At 34.4% G+C, this 17,788-nt stretch overlaps 1 protein-coding gene across 3 annotated transcripts in view; it reads right to left on the bottom strand.

The window, feature by feature from the left end:
- The window catches only part of Gbs-76A (Glycogen binding subunit 76A), a 61,561-nt gene that overhangs the window by 21,781 nt on the left and 21,992 nt on the right, over positions 1-17,788 (bottom strand). Inside the window, exons 1-2 of one of the 3 annotated variants that reach the window (XM_074179062.1) lie at positions 14,574-14,729; positions 3,360-3,685 (exon numbers count right to left, since the gene is read on the bottom strand). In XM_074179062.1, coding sequence (XP_074035163.1) covers positions 3,360-3,673 — 314 coding nt within the window. In that variant the 5' untranslated portion in view covers positions 3,674-3,685; positions 14,574-14,729. Of the gene's footprint in view, positions 1-3,359; positions 3,686-8,151; positions 8,174-14,573; positions 14,730-17,788 lie in introns of those variants that run through there. The other 2 variants (XM_074179064.1, XM_074179063.1) reach the window with 2 other exon arrangements.

A 17,788-nucleotide genomic window follows, 5' to 3' on the forward strand; every position in this document is an offset into this window, starting at 1 on the left:
TGACTCCGTTGGATTTTTTTGTGTGGGGTCGGGTGAAAGAACTCGTATACAAAACAGAACTCACTACGAGAGAAGAATTACTTCAGCGAATAGAGGCAGCGTTTGAAATTATGAAACGGGAAATGCAAATGAAAGGAACCATAACTGAAGTACGAAATCGTTGTAGAAAGTGTATACGCAATGGTGGAGGACATTTTGAACATCAACAATAAATTTTTACAGTACAAAACATTTTTTTCTTTAATTCCACAAAAATCCATATTTACGACCTTTAACTGGTTCAGGTACCCTAATTAAAAAAGTTTGAGACATACATAGGACAGAATTCTGGGCCTCTCATTAGTCGCGACTGCAGGCGAAACAATATGAGTATAAGTAATAGCCATACTCTCTACTAAATGCTTTCAAATATTTACATTTGAATTTATGTAATGTATTTATTAATTGATAAGGTGAATATTCACTTGAAAATTACATACGGTGGCTACTTTCCCTATGAATGGGCTCATTTAACAATTTTTTTTATTTAATAATTTGAAAGTTTATGTTTCAAATAGTACATCTGCAAAAAATCTGAATTTTCACTCTTTATCTTTCCCCTCAAATTAATTGTTGAATGTGGCGTTCACCAAAACGGGGCGTGGTCAAGCTTGACGTCACATCAGTCGACTCGACGACTAGGGAGTGTTGGCGCATAAGCGAAATACGTGTGCTATAGCCGTAGAAAGCAAGTTGTGTGTTTGTTTACTGCTGTGTGTCAACTGCGTGAATATGAATAATGATAAAAATGGACGTTACAAGATCATTTTAATGTAAGTATGAATGATAATGATTAATAAAAAAAAGTATAGTTTACTCTGAGCACTACTTTGAATTTTACGTTAAAAATTGCATGTATATCAAAACTATGAACATGGGAAAAATTATATTGAAACCAGGCGTAATTCGGCATATATTTGATTGCCAGATTGATAGACCGACGGCCCATACATCTGAAACTCCACCGTTTGTTCAAAAAAAAAACAAATTTTGTTAAATACTTGTAACAAAGATATCGCTGGAAATCAAAGCATGTCTGAGAAAGTAGGTACACAGGAAATTGGAATTTTGTTGGAATTCAAGTTAATAAACAGGTTTTTCGAAGATCAAAAGCTACAGCGCTTATGTAGTCCCTACTGTTATTAAAATATTCCATCACCATGAAAATATCGACTTCAGGTAAATTACCTGAATCAGCTCTACTAAATCTGTCTTCTAATGAACTCATAATATGAAACAAAATTCGACGATGGCAGCGATTCATAATCTCCAACTACAGGACCGGTTGCCACCGCTCGAAGCTCGTTGTCTGGTGTGACGTCAAGATGTAGGACCGCGGGCGATCTCACATTTTCAATAATTGCTCTTGCTCAGTTGTTAATTAACATATAAACCGGAAAATTTTGTGGAATACTTGGGAGATGATTTACTTTTATAATATATAATTTTCAATAAAAAACTAAATTAGCCTGAATAAGCCCATTCAACGTCACAATCCTCATTAACAATTTGAGTTGGAGAGTGTTGCTTATCACTAATCAGCGATGCCTTAACTTGGATATGAATGCTACTGACTACTGAAAATCACTAGTAAGGCGAACGGGAAGTATCGAGGAATTTTTCCTTTTTCATTCCAAGAGTCTCCATTTGTATTGAATAATCCGCTAAGCACTGATGGGGTGGATTTTTTCTGTAAGAACAGAGAATCCGCAGTAACTCAATTTTAATACTCCAACGCAATTCGAGGCTTTCTGTAGAGAGCTTCATCAGCCTGAATAAAATAATTATGCTAACCGATAACCACCGTAGACGTTCAAAAATCCCATCTGTTTTCTATCCTCTACATTGTCACTATAGAGACTAGAATAGAGTACCTATATAGAGACTAGAATAGAGTATATACATAAAAGTTTAGGGTTGATAAAAGTTCATACTACAAAGGTGAAAGTCTCTGAACTTAACGTCTCATGACGAGATTTGTGGATTGAACTATTGATAAACTCGTTGGTTTTCTTTTGAATCTGAATCAGAAAATCCCAAGTAAAGAACAATTTCGTTTTGTACTCCAAGTATTTCACTATATTCTTTAATATCGGTATTGAGCCTCATTTAACATTATTTTTGTTGAAATTAGAATAATGCCTGTTCCACAAAAAAATTAGTGGTTTTGAAGAAAATTTCGTGAGGGAATATAAAATGAATTATATGAAAATATGGTGCTAAGATGTCTTAGATAGGTATTACATCACGTCGTAGTGCATTATCTATTTACTATTTGAAATGGTAAAAAATGGTGTGTTAATCAATGAAAGTAACGGTATTGAAATATTTCAAAAAACTTTACAGGGTGCCGACCTCAGAGTAATAATAAGACATAGAGTTGCCATGCCTATACCAATACAATACATGTATGTTGAAGCGGGTACTATCCTTTTCTCTACAATTTATGGGCGAGAGGGGGTGGCGGGTAATGAGGGGTTATGGAGAGTTTGTTTACATTTGAAGTTGGACCATAAAACATTGGCGGTGGTTTAGTTGATAATCGGAGGAATAGTATATATTTATAAAATAAATGATTTCAAATAGTTCCTACACGAAATCTGATTTGTTATTAATAATTATGTAAATGATGCCAGTTTTTCTACCACCTACTAGATTTTTATTTATGTATTGCTTTATAATAAAGCGCGTGGATTACTGGGTTAAAATTAAATTATTTATGTTAATTATTATGTTAATTTTAAAAGTAATGAACTTTGCTTCATATAATAACAAGCGGTACGGTTTGTGAGAGGTCCAATATAAAGAATTTTCGATTAGAAATCATGAATATTTATAATTACGATTGAGGTTTGATATTATTATGTGATTTCATTCGAAATTGGTATCTACGGGTCTTTGTGGACCGACATTATTTTTTTTTTCAATAATTCATGCTGACGAATTCTATAATTAAAAATTAACATTTATCATTGCTATGAATTAGTTCATTTGAAATAATTCAATTTTAACCCAGTAAACCACGCGTTTTATTATAAACCCCTACATAAATAAAAATCTAGTAGGTGGTACAAAAACTGGCCTCATTAATAATAAATCGGATTTCGTGTAGGAACTATTTGAACAGAATACATTTCCACCTGAAATGATTCATTTTATAAACATAAACTATCCCTCCGATTATCAAGTAAACCAACCGCCACTGTTTTATAATCCAACTTACTTCCGTAAACAAACAAGTTATGCTGCCTTCAATGTAAGAATGTGTTTGTGTTTTATTACTCTGAGGTGCTGACCATATTTCTCAAATTCAATTCTACCTTAGATTTGAGATATTAACATGGAGATTGTCTCTGTTGATCAATGATGTCCTTTCGTCTTCTTCTGTTTCTGGCACGGGACTGGCTGGAGACTCCAGATCTAAATCCAGGTCTAAGTTATGGCGGGGCTGGGAGATCGCGACTTGATTTTCGTTGGCAGCCAACCAGCTGCCTTCGTTCGATGAGCCGTTATCATCGTGAGAACCCAGGGATCGCAACCTGGATTGAAGACTTCTGGCGAAAGCTTCCGCTCTTCCTCTGCAGGACATCGACAATAAAGAACCCAGACCACACTTTTGTCCCTCTGAACTCATGGAATTGAAACACTGAAATAGAAAATAAATCTATACTTGCGTCCGTCTGCCCATCACCTGTGGTAACACATATTTAACCTCCCGAATTGAAGACTTATAAGGGATAGTTTTAGAGAATGACCAAACTTCATAATAACGAAAAACATAATTTATAAGTTTGTACGTATTCCTTTTTTTTCATTCAAAACATCTCATTTCTTTTTTAATTGCGTGTTAACAAATTGAAACATTTTATTTTTAATTCATTTTTTATGTAAATGGAATGAAATGAAATCAATGTTCAGAATTCAGTTACTAATAGAAATTTTTGATAAAATTCCTTCCAATTTCTACTATAATTACACCGCGCAGTTTTCGTCCACGATATCTTCTATGGTACGCCACTAAACCGATAAGACAACCAAAAAAACACACCTCAACAGACCTCATTACGTTTGCAAACCTGAACAGATTCGCGCTACAGCTGGGGGTCTCAGAATACTCCTGCCGAAGTATCGTTAATGGAACCTTCCAGATACAGGGCGTCCCCCAAGGGCATCCTCATGTATACATGTGAATTTTATGTATCGTTGTGTATAGCTAACTTCAATAGATAATGTACAGGTACGAATTCGGCATATTCGGTCTTGGATGGAACCCTGAGGGGATTAAGAGAGCGCCTCTTGGCTGATAGGTGCAGATATGGGCGTAACCCTGAAATGCGTCACAGGATACCTACTTCGCAAGCCTCATATTAAGGTTGCTCACCTATCTAGCCAAGGTAGTCGCAAACTCACTTCAATGAGGAAAATGTATCATGGTCGTCTGTTAACCTCAGGGTATATTATTCTCCACCAGGATATTAAAGCAAACGCGGACTGCGATTCCAAGAATTGCATTAACCGGATACCCTGCGAGAGCAGAGAATCATACATCGGTGAAACTAAGAGGCCATCGAAAGTTCGCATTGCCGAGCACAAGAAACACACAGCGAGGAGAAACCAGCAAATCAGGAATAGAAAAGCATGTTTGGAATCATCAACATAACTCGAATGACATCGGAGGAATAAGTCCAGTTATCACCCGAAGACGATTGTGGATACTAACAATCAAAACGTCGTAAAGTAACTTGCATTGGAATCTTTTAATTTATAATTTTCATGTCTTGTTAATAATTTTTAATTTTCATCTCGTGTTAATAGTTTCGTTTTTTTGATATTTTGATTGTTGCTTATATTTTATTTCATTGTAATTTCAGTTTTTTGCTTAATATAATTGTTATTCTTTCAGGGAATTCAAATCAATATATATCATAGTAGGCAATGAAAGTCCGTACCAATGAAATTCACCACGAAACATTGTCAACCACCTTTGAACGAAGCACACATATTCTGTGCATGGCCCACCGCGAGCCGAATCAGGTTTTCAGCGTTTGACAGAGTAATCACCAAATGAAGTAATCGGCTTAGTTGAAACATTGGATTGATTTGGTCGAGTTTCATTAGATGTGAGCAACAATAAACTCTTGTGGATTGCAGTGGAGGGTCAAATAGACCCACTGACTTTTGGACCTAACCTACTTATGTGAGCGGTTAACGTCGATTTTGGCCTAACTGAGAGTATGTCGTAGTGACCAATATGTATAGGAGCCAGAAGTATACAATTTTATTTTAATTAGATTGAGTGCATACAGTAGCACTTAATCTATCGAGTGCTGCTATATTATGTGCATATAACAGCTTCGTTCAGTGAGAGAGAACAAATCTTCAACTCTGGGTGATACGTATATTATGGTACAGAGTATACAATGACATTAATATGAAAAAATATACATTGCATTTCTTTAATGTCGCCCCCTTTTATTTTTTGAACGGATCAACTCAAAAAATTTTAATTTGGGATAATGAAATTAATGCATGAATATTTTATTTTGAAGTGAAATTGACAGATGAAACTTTTAAGATGGCGATTGGGCGACATCTGGGAAAAAAGTTAAATAGAAAGAGGGATCTTGTGACACATCTTTTTGAAGCTCCTGACAAATGCTCCACAACCCTAGAATATATTGTCAATATCTTCAACTACTACAAAATGGCGGAACTTTTAATAATTGCCTGAATACATTGACATTTAACTACATAATATGAGGTAATATGCTTGCGGTCAGTTCAGAAGATGCTCGAAATGGTTGTCTTGAACTTCTTGACATATGAACAGCCTATCAGATATTTCACGCAGAACATTTTCGAACACAGTAACGTCAATATCTCTACAAATATTTATTTTCCTCTGCCGTATATCCAATATTGAAGCAGTATTGAAACCTTTTGTTTCAAATAGCCCCATAAAAAAGTCCAAAGGTGTCAGATCTGGCGAGCAGGCTGGCCATTCTGTAGGACCTCGTCGGCCAATCCAACGATCGGAAAAAGTAGTATCCAAATAGTTTCTTACTTGTCTGAAGAAATGTGGTGGTGCTTGTTAGAATACAATATCTATATCGAATTTATTAGGATTCGCTTCGACGATTTTAGTGATGAGAGGGTCAACGGTAGTTTCCAGCATATTAAATACAGTTCCCCTGTTGAATTTTACTCAATAAATAAAGGTACATTGTAGGACCATATTGTAATAGTTTCCCAATATTCCTGCCCAAACGTTAATTTCTTCTGGATATTGGGTATGTGTTTCCCGGAACACATCAGGTTTGGTATCACTCCAATAACGACAATTTTGTCTGTGAACATTGCCGTTTAAAAAAAATGTACATTTGTCACTAAAACAAATATTGTGGAGATAGGTAGGATGCCTTGCAATTATTTCCGTCATGATTACGCCGAATTCTGTTCTTCGATCAGGGTCATCTTCAGTTAATTGGTGTACCATTTTCATTTTCCATTGATGATACATATTCCTCTTCAAAAGTCCCCACATAGTAGAAGGAGACACCTCACAAACATTCGCGACAGAATAAGTGGACTGTTCAGGATTTACCACCATCTCACCAATTATTTACACTTGCTGTTCTTCCGGAATAGACTGGGGTCTTTTTGTTACGTACACTACTGGTAGTTGTGAATTTGGATACAAAATCCCGCAAATATTTTCTACAGATAGAACGATTCGGAAAACGTTCATTGGAAATTATTTCGGTCTCGCAAAGTTACGCGTCACACCGCAAATAAAAATCGCTTAAATTTTTTCTTCTAATGGACGAGAATTGACCATTTTAGAGATTGTAGACCTGATACCTTTCTACTAGTGACACCGAAAACTAAATGAAAATATTGTAACTGAACAATGATGTTTATTATCGTACTGCCATATTTTGTCATTTTTATAAACAAAAAATAACTTAACAAATCTGATCGGGTTGTTGGAATTGCCATATGGCAGCTAAAAAGGAAAATTTCTAGAAATATCGATATTAATGTGTTTGTCTTCAAGAAATTATTAAATGTTCCACCATTTTGTAGTAGGTGAAGATATTGACTTCATATTACGGGGTTGTGAAGTATTTGTTAGGAGATTCAAAATGATGTGTCACAAGACCCCCTTTCCATTAAATTTTTTTCCCAAATGGCGCCCAGTCGCCATTTTGAAAGTTTCATCTGTCAATTTCACTTCAAAATAAAGTATTCATGCATTATGAAAAAAAAAAATTAAAATTTCTATGTTTTTTACCACTTTTAATTGTAACTAACGTTACTGCAGTTTTGTCCTGCATTCTCAAACTAATACAATAAGTTTATTGTAATACAATTCAAACTAATACAATAAGTTTATTGTATTAGTTTGAGAATGTCCATATAGGACCACACTGCAGTAACATTAGTTACAATTAAAAGTGGTAAAAAACATATAAATTTTCATTTCTCTTTTCATTATGATCTCCACCACGTAGTAACAGCTACATCCATCAATTAACTCATGCATTAATTTCATTATCCCAAATTTAAATTTTTTGAGTTGACCCGTTCAAAAAATAAAAGGGAGGGGGGCATTAAAGAAATGCACTATATATTGAAAACCGATGTTGCAGGAAGTCGACGTTTCCTTGAGCACACCTGTATTTGTCTTTGCTGCTGAAATTCACGTGATTAGAATTGAATATTTGTCTGTTTTCCGTTAACTAGCTGTCCTCGAAATTTGTGCTAGATAAGGATTAACGAGGTTTTACCGTTTAACCGCGATAACGTGCAGTTTGGACTATAGGCAGTGAAAATCGATAGCCCGGGCCTCACGACTTGAACCACCATTTCACCTGACGATCACTATGTCCAGGCAAACATCAACTGTCGACGCCTTTATCATTTTTTCTGTTCTGAACAGTCGATGACGGAAAGAGCACATAGTCTTTGAAAGATTCATAATACAAAAGAACAAATTTCTTTGCGGAATTATTGCAATAACTTCTGAATTCTATATAACCGAAATGATTTTACGTGTAATGGTTTCGCGGAAAATAGAGATGCAGACACTCGTGTTCGGTCAGTACTTACCGTTCAGAGAAAATCTGATATAATCGAATACGGAAACACAGCGTTTCTCCATTTGAAAACAAACGTTGACGAAGCGCAATCTTTCTCTAGCCGTACTTGATTTGAGATCACACATTTCGTTATGACAGGAAGCTCATTCAGCTCCCATTTTTAGAACGTTATCAAAATAGGTGTTATCAATGTCTTTTATAATAGTCCAGGAGCTGGCGTCGAAAACATGGAAGAGTTTTCTGAAGGCTAATATTTTCAAAATGGGTTGTAGTTTAGTGTACAGTCAGAACTAGCAGTTCCGGAACACCTGGCGCTGAAACGCGCAAAAGGGTAATTTCAATTAGCATCTCTAAACTGTTATCTCTAAGCTCAAAATTTGTATAAAACCAGAAAGTATAATATAAAACAGGAATCTATGGGGACACATAGCGTAGGCGCTACTCCAAAACTATCAACTATAAATTAACTAAAATAACTATAAAAAAAGACAGTCAGACTCTTTTGTGATAGAAACACTCCAGTCAGCAGTCAATAGAAGTGAGAATGGTCACTGCACGCTTTAGTACATTTTGCCTCAATATGTGCCAATAACGTAACTTTTCGCAAAAAAAATATTTTGATAATAATTATTTGATAACCTTAGTTGTTTTGAATGAAAAATGATAGAAAAAAATTATATTTATGTAGATAATTTTTTTTTCGGATGATGAATCAATTTATTCTCAATTAGATATGGGATAATTGATTAAACAAAGAAATGAAAAAATAATAAAATCAAATTGTCTCTCATTAGCGTAGGTTCAATTAGAAAAATGTAATATTGTACATTTCTAATTACTTGCAACTGAATATCATTGTTTTGGTCATTCTTTCTCGTGTATCAATCCTTTTCACCATTTGGGATCAGCAATCCTGTAATGATATATAATAATTATATTCATTTCAGTTTAATACTCATTTAAGTTTTTTTTATATTTATTTTGATTGTATATTCACAAAAAAATATAAGTTGATTATATATTAATAATGATGACAAATCGTTTCCTTTTTATTTCCAGAATCATTTTTATGAGCACAGTTCTTATAAACACTATAGGTGATTCACACACAAAAAAAATATTCATTTCAAAACACAAAAAAGGAAATGATAAAAAATTGAAAAAAAAACATCTATTCTTTATCGTCGTGTTCTTTTCCACTCTCTTCATCGAAATAAAACTCGATCGCACCATATTCTTCAGCGTCATCAGTAGTGGTTGATTCCGAATCTGTGTACAAACGAAAAATTAAATGATCTCACATTAATAATTATTAGGGTTTTGAATCATATTTGTGAGAGAATTGGTGAAAATTACCTCCAGCATCATCCGGTTGATTCAAAACGTCTGAAATGAAATTGGGCAGCAGATCGCCTTCGTACCAATTGAAATCATATCGGCCATCGATGAACTGCCAACCGTTTTAAATAAGATATGTATTTTATCTTTTTAGGTACATATGATATACATAAGACAGGTCAATATAAAAACATTAATGCTGAAAATCGAAGATAATTATGAAAACATACAATTACAGTCACATTATGATTCGTTATAGTTTAGATCGAAGATTAATCTTACATATCTTTTTTGGATAACAAAAACTCTTAATACTGCCACTGATTCTCCCCAAACCGTTATGTTCATACACAGAATTGAATATACGAGAGAGTAATACAAATCTAGTAAATGCCCTTATTGAAGTTATTTTTCAGAGTCGCAAATGCAGAGAACGTTTTACTGAGTTTTTTGCAGAGAAATTCGATGTTTTTTTTTTAAGTCAATATTGTTGATGAGATGTTTTTTTTGGCACCATACTGTGAAGCTGCTAATTACATGGGTTAGGTTTTGCTCCGGGATCATGACTGTGCGCACTTCTTCATTGACATGACTCCAAATATTTGAAAAGTACGCAATTCCGCCTTGCATGGTGGTAAATTGCGCGCAGTTACCATTCTCACTTCTATCGACTGCTGACTGGAGTGGTTCTAAGTTCTAATCACAAAAAGTCTGATTGTCTTTTTACCAAATTTATAGTTATTATTATTATTTGAAAAATTTCAGCCTTCAGAAATCAGTTTGGGTAAAGACATTTTTGACAGTTCTGGGGTAGTGCTGACGCTATGTGTCCGCAGTGTGACTATTAGATTCCTTTTTTTATATTAAATTTTCTCGTTTTCTGTAAGCTTTGAGCTTTGAGAAAACAGTTTAGAAATGCTGAATAAAATTACACCTTTGCGCGCTGAGACGCGTAATTTTACACTAGCTTTTCATAACAAAAGTACAACCCATTTTGAAAATATTAGCCGCCACCTCCCTGACTGAAAGTTGTTCATCTACGTCATCGTTCCGATATACGAGAATGTGTTTGATTTTGAGTTCTATGCCCTTTATGACAACAACTATTGTCAAAATTTTAAAACTGATTGTGGTAGGACTAACGTTGACCTAAGACATATTTTGTTTTATAAAAAAACAAAGGAATAATATGTTTTATAGTACCTACATTACATTAGATGATATGAGGCTTCTTTAGGCGTAACCCGCAACAAATAGAAACATTCTTTGATTCGTCATTGATATTTTGTAATTCACTTATTCAAGTAACACTTGATTATGAAGTGTTACTTGAATAACATTGAAAATTATCATCCACCAAATAACTCTAAAGCAAAATATGTACAATTTGGAAGCTTCAGGTCAAAATGTATCAAATTTTAATTTCCATCATCAGACAAGAAATTCCATTATGGGAAACAGAAAACAGACTTTCACAAATTACAAATCATTTTTTATTAGATGAGATTAGCAAAGTTCTGAAAATACTGCCTGAATTTGACAAATAGGGAATATTACATATTTTAGAATCTATCTATGTTGTAATTATATAATAACACTTTGCAAAAAGTCAAAACAATATTGAGTAGTTGTCTATTCAATGAAGCCATGATTTGACGATTTTTCTGATAAATATCCTAACTACCACCCTTTCAAAAATGGAAAACTAGTTGCAAAAATTAATTGGCAGACATTTTCCACCGAGAGTGTCAGCTGTTCTTACCGGAGTGGAGGACTTGGAACTTGCTCTTGAAAGGTTAAGAGAAGCAGACCATTACTCACAATAATCATTCATTACTGTTTCTTTCTGACCAAATTATTGTTCACAAAATAATGCAGATATGACAAAACATATTCATCCCTTCACCTCGTAAGTCTGAGACGGAGCTTACAACGTCGCTACGCATTTACAGTATTGTTTATGTTCGTTTAAATGAATAATAAGTTAACGTTTTCTGTGAAAGATGATGCTCCTATGTCCTTTCTATATACAAATTCAAAACTAATTTTGCATATTTTTTGGTTAGTTTACGGGTTTGCCTTGGTTTTCTTTGGGAACAATCTCCAAACGGTGGAACTGCGGCAGTGGTCTTCAGTGGCTTGGCCGAGTCCCACACAGCACCAGATATTCATGGAATATTCTCTGTATATCATAAAACGAACGTATATATTCCAAATATTCGTAGAATATTCTTGGAATATATACATGCCTTAGAATATTCATAGAATATGCTTGAATGAATATGGCAGGATTATTCCCGAAAGAATGTGCATAGAATGTCTATAAATGGATTATTCTCCCTTGAATATTCTAAGAATATTGTCGATCGAATATACCATATGGTATATTCTTAAAATATATCCCCACGGTATATTTTGGAATATTCTATACAATGGAATTTTGAATTATCTTATAATAACGTATTCAAATAATTGAATATTATTAAAAACAAAAATATTTGAAGATCTTAATCGAATGCATAACCTAATGTATATAACCCTGATGGTGTTAACCAGTTTTTGAACTCAACGCGAAGATTCTGGATGAATTGCTCCAACAGCAACTGTTGGAAACGACAAAAAAATTTGAATGGGCTAATAAATGAACCAATTGCATCAATAAATTGGTTAATTCTCATCCTATTTGTCTTTTTGTATTTGAAATTATTTAATTACAAAGCGAAAAATCCTGGAAACAGAGAAATGGGGAAGTGAAGAATTGGAGTAAACGTTTCTCATTGGTCAATTGAAGTGTAGCGCGCGACAGTCGAATAAGCTCTGTGAAAGCGGCTGTCCCTTAATACTTGGTACCTTTGCGTTAAATTCGACATTTGATTCAACATGGCGGTTGACGTGGCAGGTTCGCGTGTGTAATGCATGGTGTGTTGGTGTTATTATCAAAGTATAATTCTGTCACGTTCAGTGTACCATTTATAATTTGGGGTTGTCCAATTTGCAGTACAGCGAATAGTTTGATTTTGGATCTTCAAACAGGAGAGTTGCATATATTCAGTCTTCAAGAAAAGTAAGTATAAAATGCAATAGTATCGATAGTAAAGTCATGGTGATTAACCTACTATACCTCATTTTAGGTTCGAGGAGAGTTGGTGTGTGGGATTTGTTGGTTTGACTAAGTACATGTTTGAACTAGAGTGATTTCAGTTGTGTATCTTCAATAGAGAAAAGTAAGTGAATGACACATTCTTTTGTATCATTTGTTTTCATAATTTTTATCACTCGTTTTCAAGATAGTATCAATTTGCCCAAAAGGAAACAGAGTGGTACCTGGTACAGGCAGGTGCGCCAAGGAACTGAAAACGTAATAAGTCATAAAATGTTGTAAATGTTCATGAGTAACCTATGCGAAAAATATCTATTTGATTTTTATTCCAGTTTTATTGTGCCACTTTCAAATAGTGATAATGAAAGTTAATGTACATTTTGTTCCAGATATTACTATTGAAACACTGGCTGATGCATTGTTGGACAAATATAAGGAAAACTATTCTAGTGAGCAAAGTTTGGATGACTTTAAGTAAGTGAAATTCATTGAAGAATCCATCATACCACTCATTTTGAATACTTCATTTGTGGGTTTATTTTTGTAAGTGAGAAACCTAACCTAACCTATTTCTTGATATAATTCATTTTTTCTTTTTCAATGAAATGATATATTTATTATTTTTTAATTAGTGCTGATGAATTCACAGATTTGTTATTTTAGCATATTTTTTAGTATACATTTGTTTGAGAGTAGGAACATCCTAATTTGAATACATTTCTAATATTTGTATTATGACAGTATTCAGAAATATTTTATTCAGTGAATAAATATTTTGAATTAGATTTTTTATTTTTAATATTGGTTGAAACGTCAAATATTTCAGTGTATATTGTTTTTAAAATATATTTGTTTATGAATATTATGTGTTTTATTACTTGTGTGAATCTTGCATCAAAATGCAATATATACATGCCTAATAGCGTTTACTCGTCACATTCTTGGAATATTCTAAATATTCCTAGAATATTCATAAAATGTATTTAAAGAATATTCTATGGTGTTTCCCTATTGTATATTCCTACAATAAACTAAGAATATCCTGAATATTTTATGAATATTCCTCGGGTTCTATTCCTGGAATATTCTTAATAGAATATACCTTACATATTCTAAGAATATTATAAGATATTCCAAGAATATTCCCTAGGAATATTCTTAAAATATATCAATGGTTCGCCAGGAGCACTTCCAGGGAATATTCTCCAGAAGATATATATATCCATGGCATATTCATAGCATAATACAATATCCTTAAATGTATATTCATGAAATATACCTGGAATATCTATTGCTATGTGGGGTACTTCTTGACGTATCAACAATTTCACCAGTATTATCAAACTCCAATCACTCCTCAATGCTTGTATCGAACCAGTCAACAAATAAAACGGAATTCCAGAATGCGCCAGACAAAAACGTATTAGGATTGATCTGGTTTAAATTTATTATTTTGTATTCACCAGCATAATACGAGTACGCCACAAGTAAACATTCGAATTTATTTTGACTGAGGAGATTTGTTGACAAGCTTGATCAAATCAAATATGGATATTCAAATTGGAATGCGTTTTTAAAATGAGATGTCTACAAATATCATGATGGAGGTATAAAATTTCATCAGACTATTATTATATTGAACTTCGAACTGGAGAAAGAACAATGGAGAAAGGGGAGTTACGTAATATTATATACTGAACATAATTTCAACATTAGAAGCAAATGAATTACGGGTCACAGTAAACAAAGTTAAAAGTGTTAACAACTCCCTCCTTGTAAATTGATTATAACTAAGAGAAACTCATCAAATTGATTTATATGAAGCCTGCCAATAATTGTTTTATTTACATTTCATATCAACCAATTGTTTAAAACATTCTCCGCTTATTATTATTTATAATTTTTGATTCGCCTAGATTTTATTCAACATACGACAATACAGAATTTTTTTTCTTACGTTGATATTTGAATTTAAAAAATACCTATTCACTTACCCCTCAGGAACAAGTTTATATCAATCCAGTAGGATAGTCATGACTCGTGATATCACAGGAAAGTAGACACAACTGGAATATAGAGCTCAACTTTACAGGTACCTTATATTTTTTGTTTTTTTTTTTTATAATGGTGAGTTTTTATTTCTTCTGTTGGCCGATAAGATATAAGTGTATCATGAGATTGTAATATGTACTGAGTGAGTGAAAATTAGACACATCTTCTTGTTCAGAGAGATGATTGAAAAAATAGATCGGGGCTACTCCAAGAGGTAGGACATTAGAATCATTCAACATATGGCATGCGCTGAGTTTGCAATAATGATTTTTGAACTGTTCTCGGAAATACAGGCCGAGTAACCGGACTGAGCAATATTCATGGTGAGGTCATAGCGTGCCCTGGGGTGCAACCCAGAGCATGTCTGGTCATCAGGAAAGGTATTAATTACTTTTTGCTTACAGGCTTCTGCATTCAAGACGTGGTAGCCATCCAAATTTCCCTATCGGACAAGAAGGGTAAGACGAATATTATCGCTTGCTCTGCCTACTTTCCTGGAGATTCGGATACTGTACCTCCTCTAGCTGTTAGACGACTTATCAACTACAGCAAAAGGAACAAACTACAAATCGTTATGGGATGTGACACCAATTCACACCATACAGCGTAGGACAGCACGAATATAAATCGTAGAGGTGAGTTACTCTTTGATTATGTACTAGGGAAAGGGTTGTCTGTAATTAATGAGGACTCGGAACCAACCTTTGTCACTAGTAATAGGCAAGAGGTATTAGACTTAACCATCAGCTCACATTCTCTGAGCAACAAGATACACCATTGGTCTGTATCTATTGAACCTTCTTGTTCAGACCATAGATATATTATTTTCAATATTGAAACAGGTCTAAGACCAGTAGTAGAATATCGCGACTCAAAATCTACTGATTGGAGTGGGTATAAAAACTTCCTCCAATCGTACTTTGAGGACGGATTCATTACCATTCACAGTTGTAATGATATGGATACAGAAGCGACGCAATTTTGCGAAGCAGTGATCTCATCCTATCATGAGAACTGTCCATTGAGGGTTAAAAGAGATAAGCACAACTCTTCTTGATGGAACAAAAGCCTAACAAAGAAAAGAAAAGAAGTTCGACGATTATTCAATCGAGCTAAAGAGTCAGGTAACTGGGAGCTTTATAAAACTATTCTAACTATATACAACAAGGAAATCTGAAAGGCAAAACGGGAATTTCGGAGGAAGTTCTGTGAGAGTATCTCTGATTTACCTCGCAGCACAAGAATTCACAAGATTCTCTCTAGAGAGCCAACTACTGAAATTGGGTCGCTTAAACATTCACGACTTCTAGCGAAGAAACGTTAGAGCTTTTGATAGAAAACCCCTTTCCTGAAAATCTGACTCTCAATAACAACAGACCTTCCATCTTTGAGGGCGCTAAACGCCCAAAAAGAACGATTGGGACGTCGCAAAGAAGGTTATCACAGCACCAGCAGTTGAATGGGCTATAAAGTATTTTCAGCCCTTCAAATCTCCCGGAGAGAATGGTATATTTTCAGCTCTTCTTTAAAACGGACTGGAAATAATTTTACCTACTCTCACAAAATTGTATAGAGCTAGTCTGGCGTGGAACTATATACCACCCAGTTGGTTGGCCCACCTAAAGTGGGTCGGAGAGAGCCACACCCTAAATCGGTACGACCAATCAGCCTTACATCCTTCCTGTTGAAAGGACTTGAGAGAATACTGGACGGACACATCAGGAGAGTAGCATTATATGCATCTCCCCTGAATAACCACCAGTATAACATAACAACAAGGAGATTGCGGTTGCTGTATTTCTTGATATTGAAGGAGCATTTGACAATGCACTACCTAAATCTCTGGCTAGGAAGGGTATAGAATCGACCATAACTGGCTGGATCTATGCCATGCTAGTAAACAGAAATGCAACTACAACTCTTCAAGGCGAGGCCATTAGGTTCAGGGTCACCAGGGGCTGCCCTCAAGATGAGGTACTATCTCCCCTTCTGTGGTCGCTCCTTGACGCCCTCAACAGAAGAAAAGTTAATCTGCAAGCTTTTTCAGATGACCTTGTCATCCTGGAAAGGTCCACGTCAGAAAGGGTAGCTTGTGATATCCTCCAAAGCGCGTTGGACGTTGTTCACAGTTGGTGCCTGAGGGAGCAGATGTCTGTCAACCCCAGCAAAACTGTATTAATCCCCTTCACCAATAGGAGAAACTTGGACGATCTAACGCCACTTTCCCTCAATGGTGAGGTCATTCCATTTGGAACGGAGGTGAAATATCTTGGCATTATCATCATCATCAACATCAAAGCTACTGAAAGGTAAGTAAAAACTTTTTTAGAAATTGATTGATAGTAGCCTATAGTCAAACCATTTCTTTAACTTCATACATATCTTGTTCAAGTTTGATTTTAAGTCATACCAATTATTGTCACTACATACAATTACAGAATCGTCCGCGAAACTGATAACTTTTGTGTGGGTTTTTATAAGAAAAAGAGTATTCAGACTATTCAGAGATATATATTTTTTCCTTATAAAAAAACCCACTCAAAAATCATCAGTTTCGTGGACAATACTGTAATTTTATGAAGTGACAATAATGCTATTACTTCTTTAAACCAACCCCCTTTTTGAATGTATTCCTACACCTTTTCCATTGAATCTCTGTTTTCTGTTCGCAGATGACAACGTCTACTTTTCACCATGGTTAGATGATTTGAAATTTCTACAAATAATTTTTTTTTACCTCGATGCCATTTTTTCAAATTTTATCCATTCATTTCTTTTTTTTTTTCTTTATCCTTTTTGGGTTATTTTATAGTTTTGAGCTGTTCTGCCTCAATATACTTTCAAAATATTCATAAAGTTTGATTATACTGAATCTGATCTAACAATTTTTAGTATTTCTATCAATCCTTATTTCGAATTACTTTCTCATTTGATTTTGTCTGACCGAAAAGGGATATCTTCCATTTCATATATCTGTGAAAATAATTTTTAACAACATTCAACTTAACATACTCTTGTATTAAGAATTAAACACTTTCAACTTTGACATTTTTATCAGGTGACCTGTTGTTAATCATCCTATTAACCATTGATATGATGACCTTCAACAGACAATTAATTATTTTCGAAACGAACATAACTGCAAATATCGTTTCTC

Source organism: Leptinotarsa decemlineata, unplaced genomic scaffold, assembly GCF_025532065.1.
Source record: "Leptinotarsa decemlineata unplaced genomic scaffold, Ldec_3_MD MMD2_tig00004307_RagTag_RagTag, whole genome shotgun sequence".
Classification (NCBI taxonomy): domain Eukaryota; kingdom Metazoa; phylum Arthropoda; class Insecta; order Coleoptera; family Chrysomelidae; genus Leptinotarsa; species Leptinotarsa decemlineata.